The 17,983-nt window shown below is 40.3% G+C and overlaps 1 protein-coding gene across 5 annotated transcripts in view; it reads right to left on the bottom strand.

Moving 5' to 3' along the window:
* Nucleotides 1-222: 222 nt before the first annotated feature.
* Nucleotides 223-17,983, bottom strand: part of LOC148037719 (putative protein phosphatase 2C BIPP2C1) — a 43,159-nt gene continuing 25,398 nt past the window's right edge. For 2 of the 5 annotated variants that reach the window (XM_087676671.1, XM_087676673.1), the window contains exons 3-9: nt 16,046-16,107; nt 10,186-10,264; nt 9,964-10,051; nt 1,508-1,671; nt 1,277-1,420; nt 977-1,105; nt 223-806 (exon numbers count right to left, since the gene is read on the bottom strand). In XM_087676671.1, the coding sequence (XP_087532797.1) occupies nt 654-806; nt 977-1,105; nt 1,277-1,420; nt 1,508-1,671; nt 9,964-10,051; nt 10,186-10,264; nt 16,046-16,107 (819 nt within the window). In that variant the 3' untranslated portion in view covers nt 223-653. Of the gene's footprint in view, nt 807-976; nt 1,106-1,218; nt 1,421-1,507; nt 1,672-9,963; nt 10,052-10,185; nt 10,265-16,045; nt 16,108-17,983 lie in introns of those variants that run through there. The other 3 variants (XM_087676672.1, XM_087676674.1, XM_087676675.1) reach the window with 2 other exon arrangements.

Here is a 17,983-nt window from a genome sequence, read left to right as displayed (position 1 = left end):
GCTATTCACAATTGTGTCACCTAAAATGCTTCCATCTTTGATTTTGCCCCCAAGGTTCAAAGTCATCTTGCTAGACCGAAAGGTCTTCTTCATTGGCAGCTAGAACTCGTTCAACACACACACGCACACACACACACAGTCTTTAAGAGCTTGTTAGAATTGCTAACTCCATACAATGTCTTCAGAATAAAACTGTGCAAAGACTCATTTCTAAACAATGATTTCATATTTCATTTCAAGTGTACATACCCACAAGTACATGTGTCTAAGGGAAAATGGGAGTTAGTCTTTCACTGCAGTAAGCATTTCTGTTTCAAGAGCTCACCAACATTGCATTTTCCATTGCTTAGTTGCTCAGATTGTATTTCTTACCTTTGTAGAGCAGAGAAGGACAAGAAACTTGCTGCCTGCATAAATGCCTTTCAAAAGCCCATCCAATAGCACAAACTAGGAAATTGATAAGAGGTTGAAAAGCCCTTTGTACACCATATGAAGTTGCTCACACTTACACAGCAGATTTGAAACTCCTTTCTGCCGTCTTGAAGAACCTTATGTAATGACCCACTGCACACTTTCAATGCCAAAACTCTACGAGGTGATCACATGTCAGGGTCATTATGAATGTAACAAAAATCCGGCGGTATGTTAGTCTTTCACTCAACATATGATACCACAACAGTGACATCATCCAATTTGCCACCTTTGTACTGGTATCCCATACTGTTGGCTCCATCACTGAAGGGGCTTCGTCCCTCTGGATCCATACCTACAGAGTGGGCCAACTTTACCAGCCACATTGCTACTACCTGCACATTCAGGTAGCAGTGTGTTTGAGGACATTTTAACAAAGAAATTGTCACATGGATGCAGTGCTGACTATCGCACATGATTGTAAAGTTGATCCAAACATGCAATTCCCTTTTAAATATCCTCAAACTACACTAGGAAGTACATATGACATAATTTCAGATATTACCTCTGGTTTGACTGCTTTCTCTTGTCCAGCTTTAACAACATCTGCAATTTCTCTCTCATAAATATTGTCAAAAAGTCCATCGGTTGCAAGCACCAGCACATCTCCTGCCGCTACAGGGACCTCAAATGTCTGAAATCCATAATGACGACAAAATAAGTATCACAAAGATAATGTCTTAAACGATCTTGTCCCGACTTCAAACGTGTGCAAACATCCGCACACATTATGACCACTGTTAGTACCTAGTTTACCAAGGAGCAAATGCCTACGGTCTCCAAATGAAATGGGCAAGAAACCTGCCTCTGTCATTGATGGGTCATCACCTTCACTGCCAATTTGATAGGGAAAATTGAAAGCCCGTTGCATTGGAGTTGATTTTGCCACTACTTTGCCAGCACGCACAAGTAGAAAGCCAGCATCTCCTATGTTTGCCACATGCAATGTCTGCAAAGCGATTGGAAGAAGTTAAAACAACAAAACTAGAAAGCCTGCATCTTCTATGTTTGCAGCACAAACAAGGGCACGCATAACCTGCTCATGCAGAACAGCAAGTACAGCTGTGCATGATCCAACAGCTGTTGACTTCTCAACACTCTTGATAATCACACCTTTTGGATCAGGTACATGATCTTCTAGTTTTGCAAAGGTACGACAATGGGACAGAAATTCTCTGGAGTATAAGCCAGAATCAATACCTGCTCGAAAAGTTCACTTAAGCAGTCTTACACATCTCACCCAGGTTAGAAAGATACAGAAAGTACAGGAATATTATGAATGGTATCTCAGTCAAACACTTAAAACAGAAATTTTGCTGCACACAATCATATCCCATCATTGTTAATTCAAATGTTCTGCATGTTTTCCCAGTGAGAAAGGTACACCTTTCAAGTTCCAGCAGCATGCACTTAAGCCTAAGAGCCCCAAACTCATATACAACACCGGCTAGAACTGACCATAATTGTAAAGATACAGCAACTGCTCTCTAAAAACATGGCTCACAATTGGCAATAATTGGTGTGAACCAGTATAACTAAAACTCAAAAGTCACTTTCACATAAGGTGCAAATGTATCAAAAAACCAAGCAAAAGACTTGAGGAAAGTCAAGACCAAACACTTTTGGGGCAGCATAAGTGACACATGAAGTCAAGATGCAAATATCTACTATTCTTTAACCTTGATCTATGTAGGTCTTCTCTGTTTATGTCTGTTCTCCTATCCTGTTGATATCTATAAACCTGCCTTTCATAAGTGGCAGTTAAACAAGTTTTTCAGTCACCTTGTTTTGAGTTTCAGAAGCTGTTCACTCTTTCCATGTACAAAGTCAGTCTCTGTTCTTAATTACTTTCTACTTGTCTGCAGCATCAGTTGTCACAAACATCTTTTCATACTAAATCGAATTGGAATTGTCTATTGAAATCTTAGGTCTTAAGTGTGGTTGACTTGCAATCAATGAGAGGGCACAAAACTGAAGTTGATGCTACAGACCAGGTGGACTCCAACATTCTGTATTTGGGACTGCCCACAGCACAGGAGGTTTAGAGAGCACTCCAGCAGGTTTCTCAGGATATCCAGGGGAGATGATAGTGGGTTATAGAGGACCAGCATGCAGTTTAATGATCTTTCAGTAATCATGCTACAGACCAGGTGGACTCCAACATTCTGTATTTGGGACTGCCCACAGCACAGGAGGTTTAGAAAGCACTCAGACAGGTTTCTCAGGATATCCAAGGGAGATGATAGTGGGTTATAGAGGACCAGCGTGCAGTTTGATGATCCTTAAGTAATCATGCCCTTTCATACTTAGTTCTCTGAGGCGCAAGATGCTATCACAAATGGGAGTGCTCAGCTCTAGAGAGCAGCAGCACAATTCCAGACTCTAATATCTAGACAAAAAACATTCATACTTAATCCCACAAGCAGAAGGGAGAGATTGTTGTGGGATCCAGAGGGTATGACGAGGAGACCAGAGACCTTTCTAGACACACAAGACTGACATACACTTCACACAATCAAAATCCAAACTGGCCAACTAGACATACTCCTTCAAACTGGCCAACTAGCATCGAGTTGTTTTGAATAGAACTATCTTCTCCTCAAGAAATTATGATACTGAATTGAACCCCAAGTTTGGGAACCTGAACCCAGTTAGAGCATTACACCAGAACCCAAATTACAAGTTTGGACCCAGTTTGGGAAAGTCCATTAGGTCACTACCCAATTTGTCAAACAACAATAGAAGCCAATTCAGGACAAAGCATTAGACCAGAACCCAGTTCCAAGAGGTATGATGCAAGGGATGAGAAGTTGGAGCATAGTATTTAGCTCATCTGTAATTGAGAAGTAGGCAGGTCTGATTGTTAATCTTAGATTTGATCTATTGGGGCAACTAGGGTTCTGTGACATAGATATTTAAAGGGGGTAGGTGTCACAAGACTGTGACAACTATTACCTTTTTGTTGATTTCTTTATTACATATTTTATTTGGTTTTTCTTTTTGGAAGGATCCCTCTTGAAATCTAAACGCCTGAGTTGCATGGCCAGTTTGTGAAACGGACAGGAATGTCTAGTGAGTCAAGACTGGACAGTTAAGGTCCAGTCTAAGTCTGGAAGAGACTGATGGCACTGTAGATTGACAAGCCTCGAAGAGACTTGTGAAAGTGTATATGGACAAGTGTGTTGAAGAACTAGCCTGAAAGAGACTAGTTCAAAGTGAAGATGGACAAATCTTCAAGAGATTAGCCCATGTAGGGTCATCAGTGGAAATTCACTTTCAGTTGAGCCACATTACAGATTTGGATGTAGCCATAGTCTGCAAAGATGGTCAGAAGACTAGTGGGATGCAATGGAAGCAACTCCTAAAATTTAGGGAGTTACTATTTTTGGACCCCAGAATCTGTTCGCGTCATTATCTTCGTTTTTGTACGAGGATTGATCCTTTGGTCTGTGCCGAGGTCAAATTTTGAACCGAGGATGGAGAATTTTAGACCGAATGGTTTAAACAAGAAAATTGTTACATGTATGCCATGTGTCACAATTTGGGCATAAATTCCCAAAAGAGAGAGAGAGGGCAGCACAAAAACGAGTTTCAATGCATGGGGGGCTCATTTTTGTGAAAGGGAGATGGATTGCTGCAGATGGAGAGCTCTTGAGAGTTGGCCTACCTTGTCTATTATGATGCACAAAAGGCTGAGCTTGCTTCCTACTCTCTCTCTCTCTCTCCCTGACAGTATGGTTATGCTGCAGAATCAAGGGCCTTTCTTCTAATTCAGGTACAGCTGTGTGGGAATATGCTGTTTTTGCATGAGGCAAGAGCCTCCTTTCTCCAGGAAAAAGAGCAGTTGTTTACTATCCCAGCAGGGACAGGTGAGGGTGGTAACCTCACCAAGTAAGTGTCTGAAACAGCACTGAATCAGTACTGTTTTTGGACTGTTCAGAGGTTAATTCAGAGCCCAATTGATGTCAGAATCAAGGGGCACTTGACCCAAATGATGCAGGACAGTGCAGGGAACAATATGAGCTGAGAACAGGTGTCAGAACAGGTCTGAACCAGTAATTACAGTGGGCTGAACAGTACAGGGAACAGTATGAGTTGTAAACAGGTTTCAGAACAGGTCTGAACCAGTAATTACAGCAGACTGAAATGGTCAATTCTGCACTCCAACCAGAAGATTCAATCTTGGGCAGAGGTTCCCCCCCTGGTCGGCTTGTTTTGGGTCAGTAATTATATTGTTATGCTGTCAAATTTCACCCAGAATAGGTGAAAGACAGCCCATTGTACTCTCTCCTTTCTAAAAATAAAGAAATACCGCAAGGGGCGCCTAACTTAGGGGCCAACAGGGTGTCTGTGTGGCAACAGGAGCATTCTAGCTTCCTATATTTCTTCTTGACTCTGTGTCTTTAAGTTTAGGTAAAGTGGGCAATTGTTAATTGGGTGAAAGCATTTATATATTTTAGTTGTACACTACCGCCCTTTCCACTGAACAGGCCGGTTACAGGTAGGTGTTCACAAGAATATCCATCCTTCCTATGCAAGATTTACCAAATATTTCCTGCTCTCGTCTGTGTGGCAACAGGAGCATTCTAGCTTCCTATATTTCTTCTTGATTTTGTGTCTTTAAGTTTAGGTAAAGTGGGCAATTGTTAATTGGGTGAAAGCATTTATATATTTTAGTTGTACACTACCGCCCTTTCCAGTGAACAGGTCGGTTACAGGTAGCTGTTCACAAGAATATCCATCCTTCCTATGCAAGATTTACCAAATATTTCCTGCTCTCATAATTTATAAACAAAATCAACATTGTCTGAATTCTGTGATCAATGCAACCTAAGATTTTTTGTATACCTCAATCAGATGCATCTAATAGACTCCGTTGTAATAAAAGGGAAAGAATGCTTCAAGGGCAACTCCATTGTGCAAGCTAAAAATGAGACTATACAAGATCCTAATGCTACTTGGCTAGCTTATTCTAGAATAAATTCATTGGCAGCGTCTTCAAGGCAAGTGAATTGAAAACTACTACGAGATTATAAAACTAACTCGTAACCATATTCTCATAAATTAAATCAAAATACTCCCATTGACTGTCGACATTGCCTAGCCTGGAGATGGAGCCACATAGCTCTGCACAGCTCTATAGTTCTATCTATAGAGCTAGGTTTCCTGGGGATGGAAACAACTAGCTCGTCATAATGGGCTGCAGGTATGGATATTTTACGGATGCATGCTCTTCACCTTCATCTTGATGCTGACAGTGCTAACCCTATTCATGCAAGACCTTATAGTATTCCTCGGTTTCACACACATAATAAGATTCTTGGTTTCATATGTAAAAGAGAAACCTCTGAGAAACAAAACCATTAGAGAGTATCTTATCCAGGGAAAGACTATCCCGAGGAAGATTCCACCTAGATAAAAGAGAGAGCTCTAGAAAAATAGTTTCCCTAGTTCTCTTTAAAATGAGGACATCTCAATTCCTCTAAGAAGGAGAGGATGTAATATTCCTGCCACAACGCTTCATATCAAGAAACGAATTCGAGCTTGAGACGTTTTAAAAATTACTCGTCAAGCTATCACATAAGTAACCGCACGTAATTTTCTTGATATCGAGTCTCACATTAAATCAATTCCGCAATCCGACATGAGAAGACACCTCAATGTTCCCAACCAACAAAAAGCAAAGACACCTCGTAAATAATATTACAACGGCTTGATCATAATTTTTCTCGCATTATATTTGATTTGGCATTCCTGATTCCATTTAATGCGTTGAGGATCACATTGATTTCGTAACCGCAAGATAATTTGCAAAAGCCTCAATCGGTAGACGATGAATGCGCAAGAATGAGCATGATAGTGAGTAAGTTAAGTATCAAAGAGTATGACATGACTTTATATACTAGATAAGTCATGAATTAACAAAGAGTATGACATGACTTTATATACTAGATAAGTCATGAATTAACTAGGCCAAAACCACCAGAAGAAGTTGTTTTGAAAAAAAAGACATTTTTTAAAAAATAAGTCAAAATACATGACGTTTTTTATGCCTGGAGGAAGAGAGAGCATTAAAAAATCATCCCCATGCCACCATCCAACAAGTAAGCAATCAAAATGAATATTTAATAAAGCTCAATTGGCTCTTAACAAATAGCCAAAAGAATCAGTCAACTGCATACTTCCCCTCATGCCTATAAATACATCCCCTCTCCTTCACAAAAAAAAAAAGAAAGAAGACCTGATGATGATGGAAATTTTTCTCTACTTCTCTTATCTATTGAAGCTTGAGCCTTAAAAAAGAAAAATACCCCCCCCTTCTACCTCATTTTCATTTTCTCTACCCCTTGCTACACCTTCGCCCCATACGACCATACTGCTAAGCAAAACGTTGGAGAAATTTTTCTAAACGACCACCAACTCTCCCTGAACTACTAGAAAAGAAAAAGAGCTTGGGCTTGTCTGCAATCCCTATCTGGTTCGAGTTTTGGGCTTGAGATGGTATGTTGAGCTAAATTACAATTATCTTTAATTAAACAGCCCCAAAACTCAAATTAATAATGAATTTTAACCATTCTTTCAAATCGGGAGCAATTCGAGAGAGTTTCAATGTCCCACATGTAAATCCTAATTTGGGATGCCCCAAACTTTCTATATATAGACAACTTGCCCTCCCATTCTCCAATCTCGTTTTTACATGTTTCTAGTACTAGAACTTCGCTCCCCACACCCCATTCACAAAGGACATCTCAGCCCAAGCTGCCCATCACTGTCTACATCCATCTAGTACCAATTTCTAGCCTTCTCTTGGCTATCCTGCCCCATACTGCCTTCACCAACTAATCAAGCCCCTCACCCTTCTACATTTGCACCTAGCGACCAACCCCATGCTGTGTTTGCTATTCAGCAGCCCCGCGGCACCTGGTGACCTCATAACTGCTGCATTTGGGCTGATCAATTGCCACCTCGCTCTCCACATCACCCAAAAAGCTGCACTATGACCCTGTCACTGCTGTCCAGGCTGTTGCCTGCCTCAACAACCTGCGTTTTGCAGTTCTCTCTCTCCTATGCCTATCTATTGGCATCACCCTTGTTGTGTTTGCTACTGTCAAGCATTTTAGAGGCTGCCTTGCTGCATTTCAGGATCTGTCAAGAGTACAACACACTCTCCAACTGATTATCTCTGCCTCAGTCCTCAAGACACGAGAGTTTGAGGTACAATATTCCTACTCTGCATAGCTTGTTTGTTGCATGTGTCTCATAGGTTGATTTGGTCTTTAGTAGACCTTAGTATTTCTTTCCTTCTTTCTAAGATTATTGAGATTAAACTCTAAAGAATAATCAAATGTACAAGAGGCCATCTAGCTAGAATGTGAAAGCCATATTCACCATTGGGGAAAACAAAACCAAAAAGAAAAAGTCAAAAGTGTGCCAGCAAGAAAGTAAAAACTTCTTGAAACCCCTTAACAATAAGAGTATCCTGCACCATCACGCAAGAGTGGTGATCAAAGCTGTGCAAATTATATCTAGCCATAGAGCAGCCACATCACAGATGGCAACCCTTGCTAATATCATAGAAGCTACCCACCACAAAAACAAGCCTCTAATGTGACCAATATAACCATGAATTCGAAGGGCAAAGTCAAAAATAAAAGCATTTCAAAAACACCCAATGTGCAACGTCCAATTGTTGCTGCAATGTGTCAATCTAGGGTAAGCTCTTCAAGGGGCCAAGACTCATGCCCTATTAGTAATTCTTTGGAATGTCAATATCAGTCTAAACCCTAGAAGTAAATTCCCAAAGCTATCTAGCAATTGGGCAGGAAATGGAAAGATGTGGTGTGATTTCCATATGTAGTGCAAAATAGACAATGGCCACTAGCAATCTTATGTTGCCAATTTCACCTGTCGTACCACATCACAAGTAGGTAGGCCTCGAGTAAGAACTCTCCAAACAAAAACCTTGCTTTAATGCGGAACCTTTGACTACCATACTTGAGTGATTTAACATGTCATTTTGTGCAGTTTAGCCTACCCTGAGGAAAAGCAGAGAATTCTACAAATCGTTGGCTATGGAAAAAAATCAAATCTGCTCCACACTGACTTGCTGTCGCCAATACTGCAACAAACTCTTGCATTCATATCTACTAGCTGCTCCTATCTTTATGACATTCCCCTGCAAACAGAACTCAAATCTGCAATCGCATTCCTGACAAAGTGCTGTGAATCTATCTTGGACAACTCTAGAAGAAGAAATGGAAATCTGATTTGCTGCACTTGGGTATGAGTTTGAACGCTGCTACTCAGATTTCCATTTCTTCTAGAGTTGTCCAAGAAGATAGATTCACGGCACTTTGTCAGGAACAGTCCAGGCAAAAAAGGATAGAAGAAGAAATGGAAATCTAACTTGGGTATGAGTTTGAATGCTGCTACTGTTGTCTTTTTCTCTGAAAAAGTTAGATTAGATAGGTTCTATCCTGTTTTATGCATAATAATACATCATTTAGTCCTTTTTTGCCTGGACTGTTTCTGAGACATTTTGTATGTGTGCATCGATTCAGAATTCAGTTCACAACATCCATTCTCTCTTCATGACCTTGAGGTTATGTGTTAGGTGGTTCCTACCATTGGATTGAGTGTTTTAGTGAAACTTGGTTACCAGATTCGTAATTTTGTGCAAGTATGATTAGGCAGAGAAAAAGACAACAGTAGCAGTGTTCAAACTCATACCCAAGTTAGATTTCCATTTCTTCTTTAAGAGTTGTCAGGAATTGAGTCTCAGAAACAGTCCAGGCAAAAAAGGACTAAATGAAGTATTATTATGCATAAAACAGGATGGAACCAATCTAATCCAGCTACATAATCAGCCATCTAATCACTGCAAGGCTAGAGAAAAGTGTGAGCTTCAGCCAAAAAGATTGCCACTTATTCTATGGGAGTCGGTTTCTATCTTGCAGGTTCCAAGCATCATCTTCATCTCTCATCCAAGATTAAGAGGGGAACTGATTTCTATGTTGTTCAAAGAATACGTGGTGAACATAATAGATGATTCAAAATAGATGCTCGAATGTACTTATAAGGTACTTTTGTATTTTCACTGCAGAAAAAAGAAATTTGTGTCCTTATAGACTCTGGAACTACAAACAGACAGAAAAATTCAAAAGAAAAGCCTCTTGCATACACTGATTAAGTTGCAAAATCCCATCTTGAGTCACTACCCCTCTTGAAACAGTCCCCACTGATTATCACATTGCATTCATGTTTCAAAACTCCACTTCTTTTCATCCCAAAATCCCCTGTATGAACTTGACATGAGAGCTGTACATTATCTCATCATATCACAGGTCCAACTATTTACTATTAGCTTCCCCAGTTTAAGATGCAATTTTTGTAGAGCACAAAGATACTATTTTACAAATATCTGTGACAACAGAAGCAAGTGTGTTCCATAATGAACATTATTTGCAGCTTCAAGCAGCACCCTATACTGACCACTAAGGGCCCAGCCACCCACGCCATCTGCCACCCCCACCCATTTGGATCCTTCTATCATATAGGCATCTTCACCACCTGTAGCCACCTGATACAAAACAGCACAAAATTTAAGGATACCGAAAGTCAATGCCAAGCAACGAATAACAATGATGTTAATACCTTACAGAAATACTTGAGAATCTTAGCTACATTACAAACTCAAAAAAAGGGCATAGTTACCTTTTGAGGATGTGGTCTCATGGCTGCACCAGATTGCAAAGAAAGTACTTGTTGCTTTAAACTCTCTCCCCTACCAACACTTTAACCATCAGAAAGGATAGAAAATATTTTCAGAAAGTAATAATGATGTTAATGTCAAATCAATATACCATATGATACAAAACATAGGATGTCAATAAGGTTCATGAAGCAGATAGGCTAAACCAGTTCCAAAAGAGCTTCCTAGTATACAATGTTTATGGTGTTATGTGAATTTGCACTCCTATCTTCCAACAGAACCTTGATTGAAGTGGCAAATTTAACATGAGTGAATGCAACATAAAGTTGATAGTGTAAGACTATCGGTATTTTGAGGAAAGTCCTAAATACACCAATGTCTAACCTTGTGACTTGTTGATTGTCATTGTAAAATCCAATTGAATGGGTAAATTCACAGGTCCTACGATATAACTTATATTAGAAAACAAAAACCCTTAAGTCTCTCTTGAGATGAGGATATCTCAATTCCTCTAAAAAGAAGAGGATATAATATCCTCTCCTCACCCCATATGAACAAGGGCTTAAGGTTGGAATTAACTTAAGGATAAAAATTTTACTTATTTAAAAAGAAACAATCAAAGACTTGCCTGTCAATGTGCTACCTGCCATATTTTGCTTGACTTTCAGCAGGACCTCAGGTGGAGCGGCACCGGCTGGCAATGGCTAATCAGAACATGCACGAGAGCTGCTCTAATACCAAATGTAAAAAAATGCACCAGCTATGGAGGAGAGAGAAATGAGACAGTGACAATGGGTAAGTTGAAGCAAGAGAGTAAAGTGCACTTGTGCTGAACTAAAAAAGATAGAGTGAAGGTACAACCTAAGTTAGGTCAAGGGTTGACCTGACCAACCTTCCACCAACTAACTAGATTTAGGCTAACTGATGATAGGAGAGAGTTTTTGCAAGAAACAAATTGTATTTAATGCAAATCTAAGTTTTTACTTTTCTTTTGGGCATAGCGAGGGGTAGCTTTAGTCAAACCATTTATGACTTGATTGAGGCTTTTTTTTAAGAACACTTTTAAAGAAAACGATCAATCATTTATTTCAAACAAAGAAGTGTACGCATGGCTCTAAAAAAAAATTCCATGCTTCTACTACACACAGATTGTCCTCCACATTCCAGCACTCAAGAAGGGAATCAATCTAAAAAATTTCCCATGCTTCTACTACACACAGATTGTCCTCCACATTCCAACACTCAAGAAGGGCCCACATGAACAACAGTCAATCCCTCCTTGATTAATTTCCTCCAACCACTCGAAACGCCTTTGATGTAGCATCCTCTTACCAACACAATGTGCCATTGGAATTTCCGCTGGCAAATTGGAGACTGTCCATCCATTCAAGGACCATTTGTCTCCACAGGTACGTTCATCCAGGAACCATCAATCTCCTCTCTCCTCTTTCCTCCATCATAAACATATCCTCTTCCTTCCCTCAAATCTACCACATCCAACCAAAAAATGACCTACTAGGACATGTTTCTCTCTCTACACCACTAGAATCTCTCTCCACTATCGTAGCCTTTCTTTCTCCCAAATGCTCAGTGTTTGTCTTAACATTTAATCCTAATGTTAAGACTAAATAAATACTAGCATTAAATGTCAATGTAGCAAATAACATTTAATGCCGCAATGACATTAAATTTAGTGATAACATTAACATTAAATATCGAATTGATAGAAGTTACTATCAATCAAAACTCTGATGCTTACTCAGGCCACAAGCTTTTAGCTTCCAACATCACTCTGCCATAGCCTTGGAGTGGAAACTCCCCGAACTCTGATCACCAAAACCAAAAAACTCTTTCGCACAAGTATCACCCCAACACAAAACCCAAGCTCGGGTACAAACAAAAAGCATACCTTGCTCTTGTACCCACCACTCACAACATGTGCCCCCCATGCACACCTCTCCCACCAGTAGTGTCTCATACCACTCTTAAAAAGATAAAGGCATACGTTTCCATGAGTAAAAGTGGCTTTGTGCACATCATTGGATCTCACATCCAATTCCAGGTTGATGCTCTAATACCAATGAAACGTCCACCAAATCCAACTTGCACACAAAATACGACACAAGCCAAACTTACTAAAAAAGGGACTGGACATCAAAGTCACCTCCTAGCCATAGAGCCAAACAGGCTCACCTCCGAGCTTGGGAGCTAGCAACACTCCAAGTCACAACCACATCCCAAGGGTTGGCATCCCATACGACCAACCTACACCATTCCAACATATGGATGCATTGGCCAACAAGCCAAGAGTTCAAGGGCGGTGATCACACAATGAATGTGCACAATAGGGCCTCGAGTCCTATTTATAGGACTAGGCTTCCCTAACCCCGAAATGTCCTTAGTGCATTCATACTTAGTTACTTTGTAACCACCATGACCAATGCTACTAGCACCCATCCGGATGTCCAAGGACATAACAAGAGAAGCCCTAGGTGAATACCACTGTCTCCCAAGATGAAGGTGTTTGAGACATTGGGCAGATAGACAGCCTCCTGAGGATGACCACCAGCAGGGTGACTGTTGCAGGAGCAAAACACAACAGCCTGGGTGGCTCCAAAACAGGTTGTAGCTGTGGAGTGTGGGTGACAGCAACCAGCTGAAAGGGCAGAACCACCAACGGATGTGAGCGGCAGCAACCTGAAGCTGGGCAGCAGCTGGGAAGAAGGAGAATGATGAAGATAAAGGTGATGGGAATGCACACTGAATCTGCTAGTCAGGGACGAAGAGGGATGCCCGCATATCCTTTGATAGGAGATTTTCAGGCATTTGCCCTAATGTCACAAATAAAATGCCTTGTTCAACAATAATTTATTTGGAGGCTATGTGCTAACTGTCAAGGCCTTGTGTACTATTACCAAGAGAAGAGAGTACTCTTCCTATATCTGAATTTGTCATCCAACTTCCTGCAAAAATCAGACAAGAAAACCAAGGAAATACTCTGTCTATGCCAATGTTAGTGGGTAGCAACTGACACTGCTCATTTGAATCCTGCTCCCCCATCCAGCGGTACATCCAAAAAAGGGGGACATCGTAAGGTCTGTCTAAAAGGAGATCTCTCCACAGAACTATACTCACTCCACTAGGCCCCATTGTATCCTCTGTAGAGGCCTCCTGGGATAAAAGCCCAATGCCTCCATCCATTATTTCCACCACTTTGATCCTCTGACAATACCTTTATGTGAACTTAAACAAACAAATCCTCTTTCATAAGTCATTCTTTCTCCTCCATAACAAAATGGAATTCTCTGTTAGCTGCAATCACTCCCAAGTACTATGTTTCCTCTAGAAAAGAGACCAACCCAAATCTGAGAGGTGGCTGTATTTGTCCTCCACTCAAGGGGCACTTCCTCCATCAGTGTCTCTCATAGGCTTGGCCATCCGCATGCTTTCCGAGCTTAAGTTATATATCAGGGCAAAAATATACAAACATTTGAAAGGAAATTTATTTTGAAGTGATCCTTAGTATATTCCGGGGAAGTCCGGGGAAGAGTCATGGTTGTCAATACGTAACAAAGACACTTGAAAACCAAGGCAAAATCTTTAAAAGCTGGACATTGGAGTGGAAAGGCAAAAAAATGCCCACAAGGCAATGCAGTAGAGCTTCCATATCTTTATTTTTACAATGCAAGACATCAAAGGATGGTTCTAAGAACACTACATGATTAAACAAAACATGACAAATCAACCAAAACTTAAAATCTTAAAATCTTGATCTCAAAACCCGAAAACTGTTCAGTATGAGGCCCAACTTGATATAAAACATTCCAGCCAGTGAAACATGTTAGTTCCATTTTCACCTTTGATGTTTCAGTCTGGATAAAATACGTTTCATGAGATCATAGTCATACATATCGTTTGTGTTTCCTTACCCTTGGTTGATTTCCACCTCGAATCAGTTGAGAAGTGCGTTACAAACACTCGGGCTCAAATGTTGGCATGAAACAAAGACTCTGCTGCTCAGGTTTCAGTGTTGACAAGATGCATGTGGAAAAATGGAGAGCTATGTGGTGATTGGCATTGTCATAGAGATCTTTGCATCAGACATCATTTGTATGCGTTCCCATTCAAAATTGTTATATTGATCGACTGTGTCAAAGTTCAAATGCTGTGGTGAAAGACAACTGTCTGTTGATTGCCAAGGAAGAAGCTCCTTATGGGTGATCACCTCCACTAAATTGTTGTGACTTCTTGGTCACATCCTCCAACCTTACACATCAGATTCTCATGATTAGCCACCTAGAGTCTATTGTGATAGTTCATTAGAATACATCCTCCAATCTTCCACATCAGATTCTCATGTTTAGCCACCAAGAGTCTATTGTGATACTTCACTAGAATACATGCCCCAATGAATTAATTGTCATGGCCTACCTTAATGATTTCATGATATGAGGTAGTGCCAACGACATCCAAGGGTAGCCTAATCCATCTGGTAAGTTTCTACAGACAAAATAACGTCCTCAGATCACTGATAGATCAGAGTCCACTGATCAATGAAAAAGCACTCTCTCCGCACCTCCTACTTCTCTGGCACGTTATGCAGTCAACAACTAAGAGATTTAACTTTGCAATCTGTTGATTAAATACAATATGTATCTGCTGCTTCCACTACTTTACTTGGTGCTCATGGTATATGTATCTGCTGCTTCCACTACTTTACTTGGTGCTCATGGTACAGTCAAAGTCCTCCTTTTCCTGTCTACCTTGGGACTGTTAAGATTGACTCTTTGATTCATTTCAAACAGCTGATTCCAATGGCAGCTCCTCCTACTACAATTTTTGGTGAAAACAGCCTTATTTTCCATCGTGATATCTGCAGAGTTTATTTTCTTATGAGCACAAATATTTATAACTCGTCTTCCATCATAACACTGAAGTCACAGATTATCCTTCCATCCTGATGAATTCGAAGTGTATTTCATAAGAAGAGTATTTAAAACTCTTTCAACTGACACCCCTGCAATATATCATTGCCTTGTCACTTACCTTTGCATAACCATTGAATCTCATCTGAAGGTGTCTTTTTATTACAGTGCATCGAGTACTTCACAATCCAGAAACAGCAGAATCCTTTGAATGTGGTATTTCTACATAGCTGAACAGGGCTCCTCCAGTCTTCTTGAATCTGTTTCTTAATTACTTGTTTGTTTGTTATCAAGCCTCATTAGTTGTATACTTCCCCATGCACAGCATACAGAAGGTGATGTCCTTTTATTCTTTTCCACTTCTACTTTGCATGTTTTGTGCATTGCACACTATGATTCAGAAATGCTACTGCAGAATCCTTTGAATTTGTTTTTTGTACATGACTGAGCAGGACTTCTCCACCCTTCTCAAATCCTTTTTCTTCATTTATTACTTGTTTATTTGTTATGAATCCTCGTGTATGGCATACTTCCCCTTGCACAACATACAGAATATGATGTCCTCTTATCCATTTCCACTTCTACTTTGTAAGTTTATGTAACATTCAATAGCACATTGTAAGTGCACAATCACATATTACTTCATAATTGACACTGTTGTATATGAATAAGCAAACACATATGAGTCATGTTCAATTATGAAGTCATATTGCATCTTAATTAGCAAAAGTTGACTACTTCAGTATGATGAAAAAGCAGAAAATGAACATGGAAAGCTAGGCAACATGTGATGCACAATAATTATAGTTGACATGCTTACTACTGAACATCAAAGTTGACTACTTCAATATGATGAACATATAAAGCTAGGCAACATGGGATTCAAACAATAATTATAGTAGACATGGTCACTACTGAACATGAATGATTGTCATACCTTTTCTCATCCTCTGATGAACACTTTGTCCTTTCTACTGGCAGACCATTATTTGTTTGCACCTAGAAAATTTTGTTTATAATGTCACTTCCTAAAAAGAACATTGAAATGGTAGAGAATGGAGTACCTTCCTATACTTATAGAAGTAGGATGCAGGTGCAAGTACAAAAAACAATAACAAGGTCTGCTTTGCATGCAGAGACTTAATAGAAGTATAACCAAACAAAGAATTTTATGCAGCACAAACAAAGGTTCACTTTTATAGCCGTGAAGTCTCTTTAGTCTCGAATAATGTAATGTATGAATACAAGCATAACTTGAAAGCCAGCTGGTGACCAGAACAACTTCTAAAGACTTTAAAGAAGGCCTTTTCTGGCAAGCTACAATTGTAAACCTTCAGTTTCAAGCAGTTGGATAATTTGGCACCCAAAGAAACTCGCACATGATTGGGTATGCAAGTTTTCCGTGTTTTCTGTAGGAGGTGTATTTATGTTCAAACTCTCAACTACAGATCCCAGCTACATAAGAAGCCTCTTCACCAAGTGACAAGGACATCCATTCTAAGCCCGCATAATGCAAAATGCTGTATCAGAACAGCACCAGCTCAGCAATCCATCAATGCTAATTAGCAACAACCATTCCCTCTCATCTTCTTCCAACTAGCAGCTTCATCATGACCCACATACTATAGAGCTAACTGCCATTGCCAGGCATCCTTGCACTGTCTTGATCTGCAAAAGAAACATTGCCTGACCTCTTAAGGCCAAGCAACACATGGATGTCTACACCTTTTGGAGGCCACTTCACATGCATTGCATGCCACCTTCTCATGGCTGCAACAAGCACATTAAGGGAGAAGGGCCAATAGATTGGCACCTACAAAGAGACAAGGCACTCTTCCTATATGCAAGCTCAAATGTTAATTTCTTACACTCAGTGCAACTGCACAGACCCCCTTGACATCCCAAAAAAATATATTCACATTTGATCCACTCTCGCTCCCAATCAAAGTGGAAAAAATCTTCATCTCCATCACTGTCACCATCTCCATCAGCATCACGGGTGCTATCATCATTATTCAGCCTGATCTGGTGCCCTCACTTACGCCTTGGGCTGCGTGCAGGGACTAATCAATCCTCATTGTATTCAGCTTTCCTTTATTGTTCAATGCACATCATTCTTCTCTTCCTGCTTTCTCTTCTCCTCTCCTTTTTCTCTCCATGTTCGTGATTCTCTTCTGTTGCACTCTCTCACATGTTATCATCGCATACGTGAGGGCACAGAGTTTCCAGCCAAAGTGGAGACCACACTATTGTTGAAAACTCAAATTTCAGCCTATTGTTCGCTGCTGTAAATGCAATTTTTTTGTGTTTTGTACGTGACATTCGACAAAGGCAAGACATCCACAACTCTCTTTTTACAGGTCTTGCTGATTTTCCCTCCATTTGGGCTCTCCTAAACAAAACGCAATAGCCTTTGTATGTTTGCAGGTTATATGAAGATGTCTACACAAAGGATAATAAAAAGCCCTAATGCCCACACTGTGGTAAGGATACACATCCAAAGGAGAAATGTTGGCAAAGCAGACTATTCCAGCCCTACCACTAAGTCCATCTTAGCACATGTGTTCAAGGAGGAGGATACCGCTCTTGCTTCTTCCACTGCAGAGACGCCTTGGCTCTTGGACAATGGCCTTCTTACCAGATGACCTATCGATAGGATTAGCTTTAGGACATGAGTTCGAGAGAGGAATCCATCACCATTGGTGACAATTCTTCCGTACCCATTCCTAGAGTGGGGACAATTCCCCTACTGCGAGATTGGCAACATTCTTCTCCTAAAGTCCTTTATGTACTAGATTTTGGGTTTTAACCTATTGTCTATTCATGGTCTTATACAGCTAGGTACTCGCATTGTATTTACATAGGATGAAATGAC

This window comes from Lygodium microphyllum, chromosome 4 (assembly GCF_053477565.2).
Source record: "Lygodium microphyllum isolate KBCC chromosome 4, Lygodium_microphyllum_v1.1.10, whole genome shotgun sequence".
NCBI lineage: Eukaryota > Viridiplantae > Streptophyta > Polypodiopsida > Schizaeales > Lygodiaceae > Lygodium > Lygodium microphyllum.
This window is presented reverse-complemented; position numbering and strand designations above follow the sequence as displayed.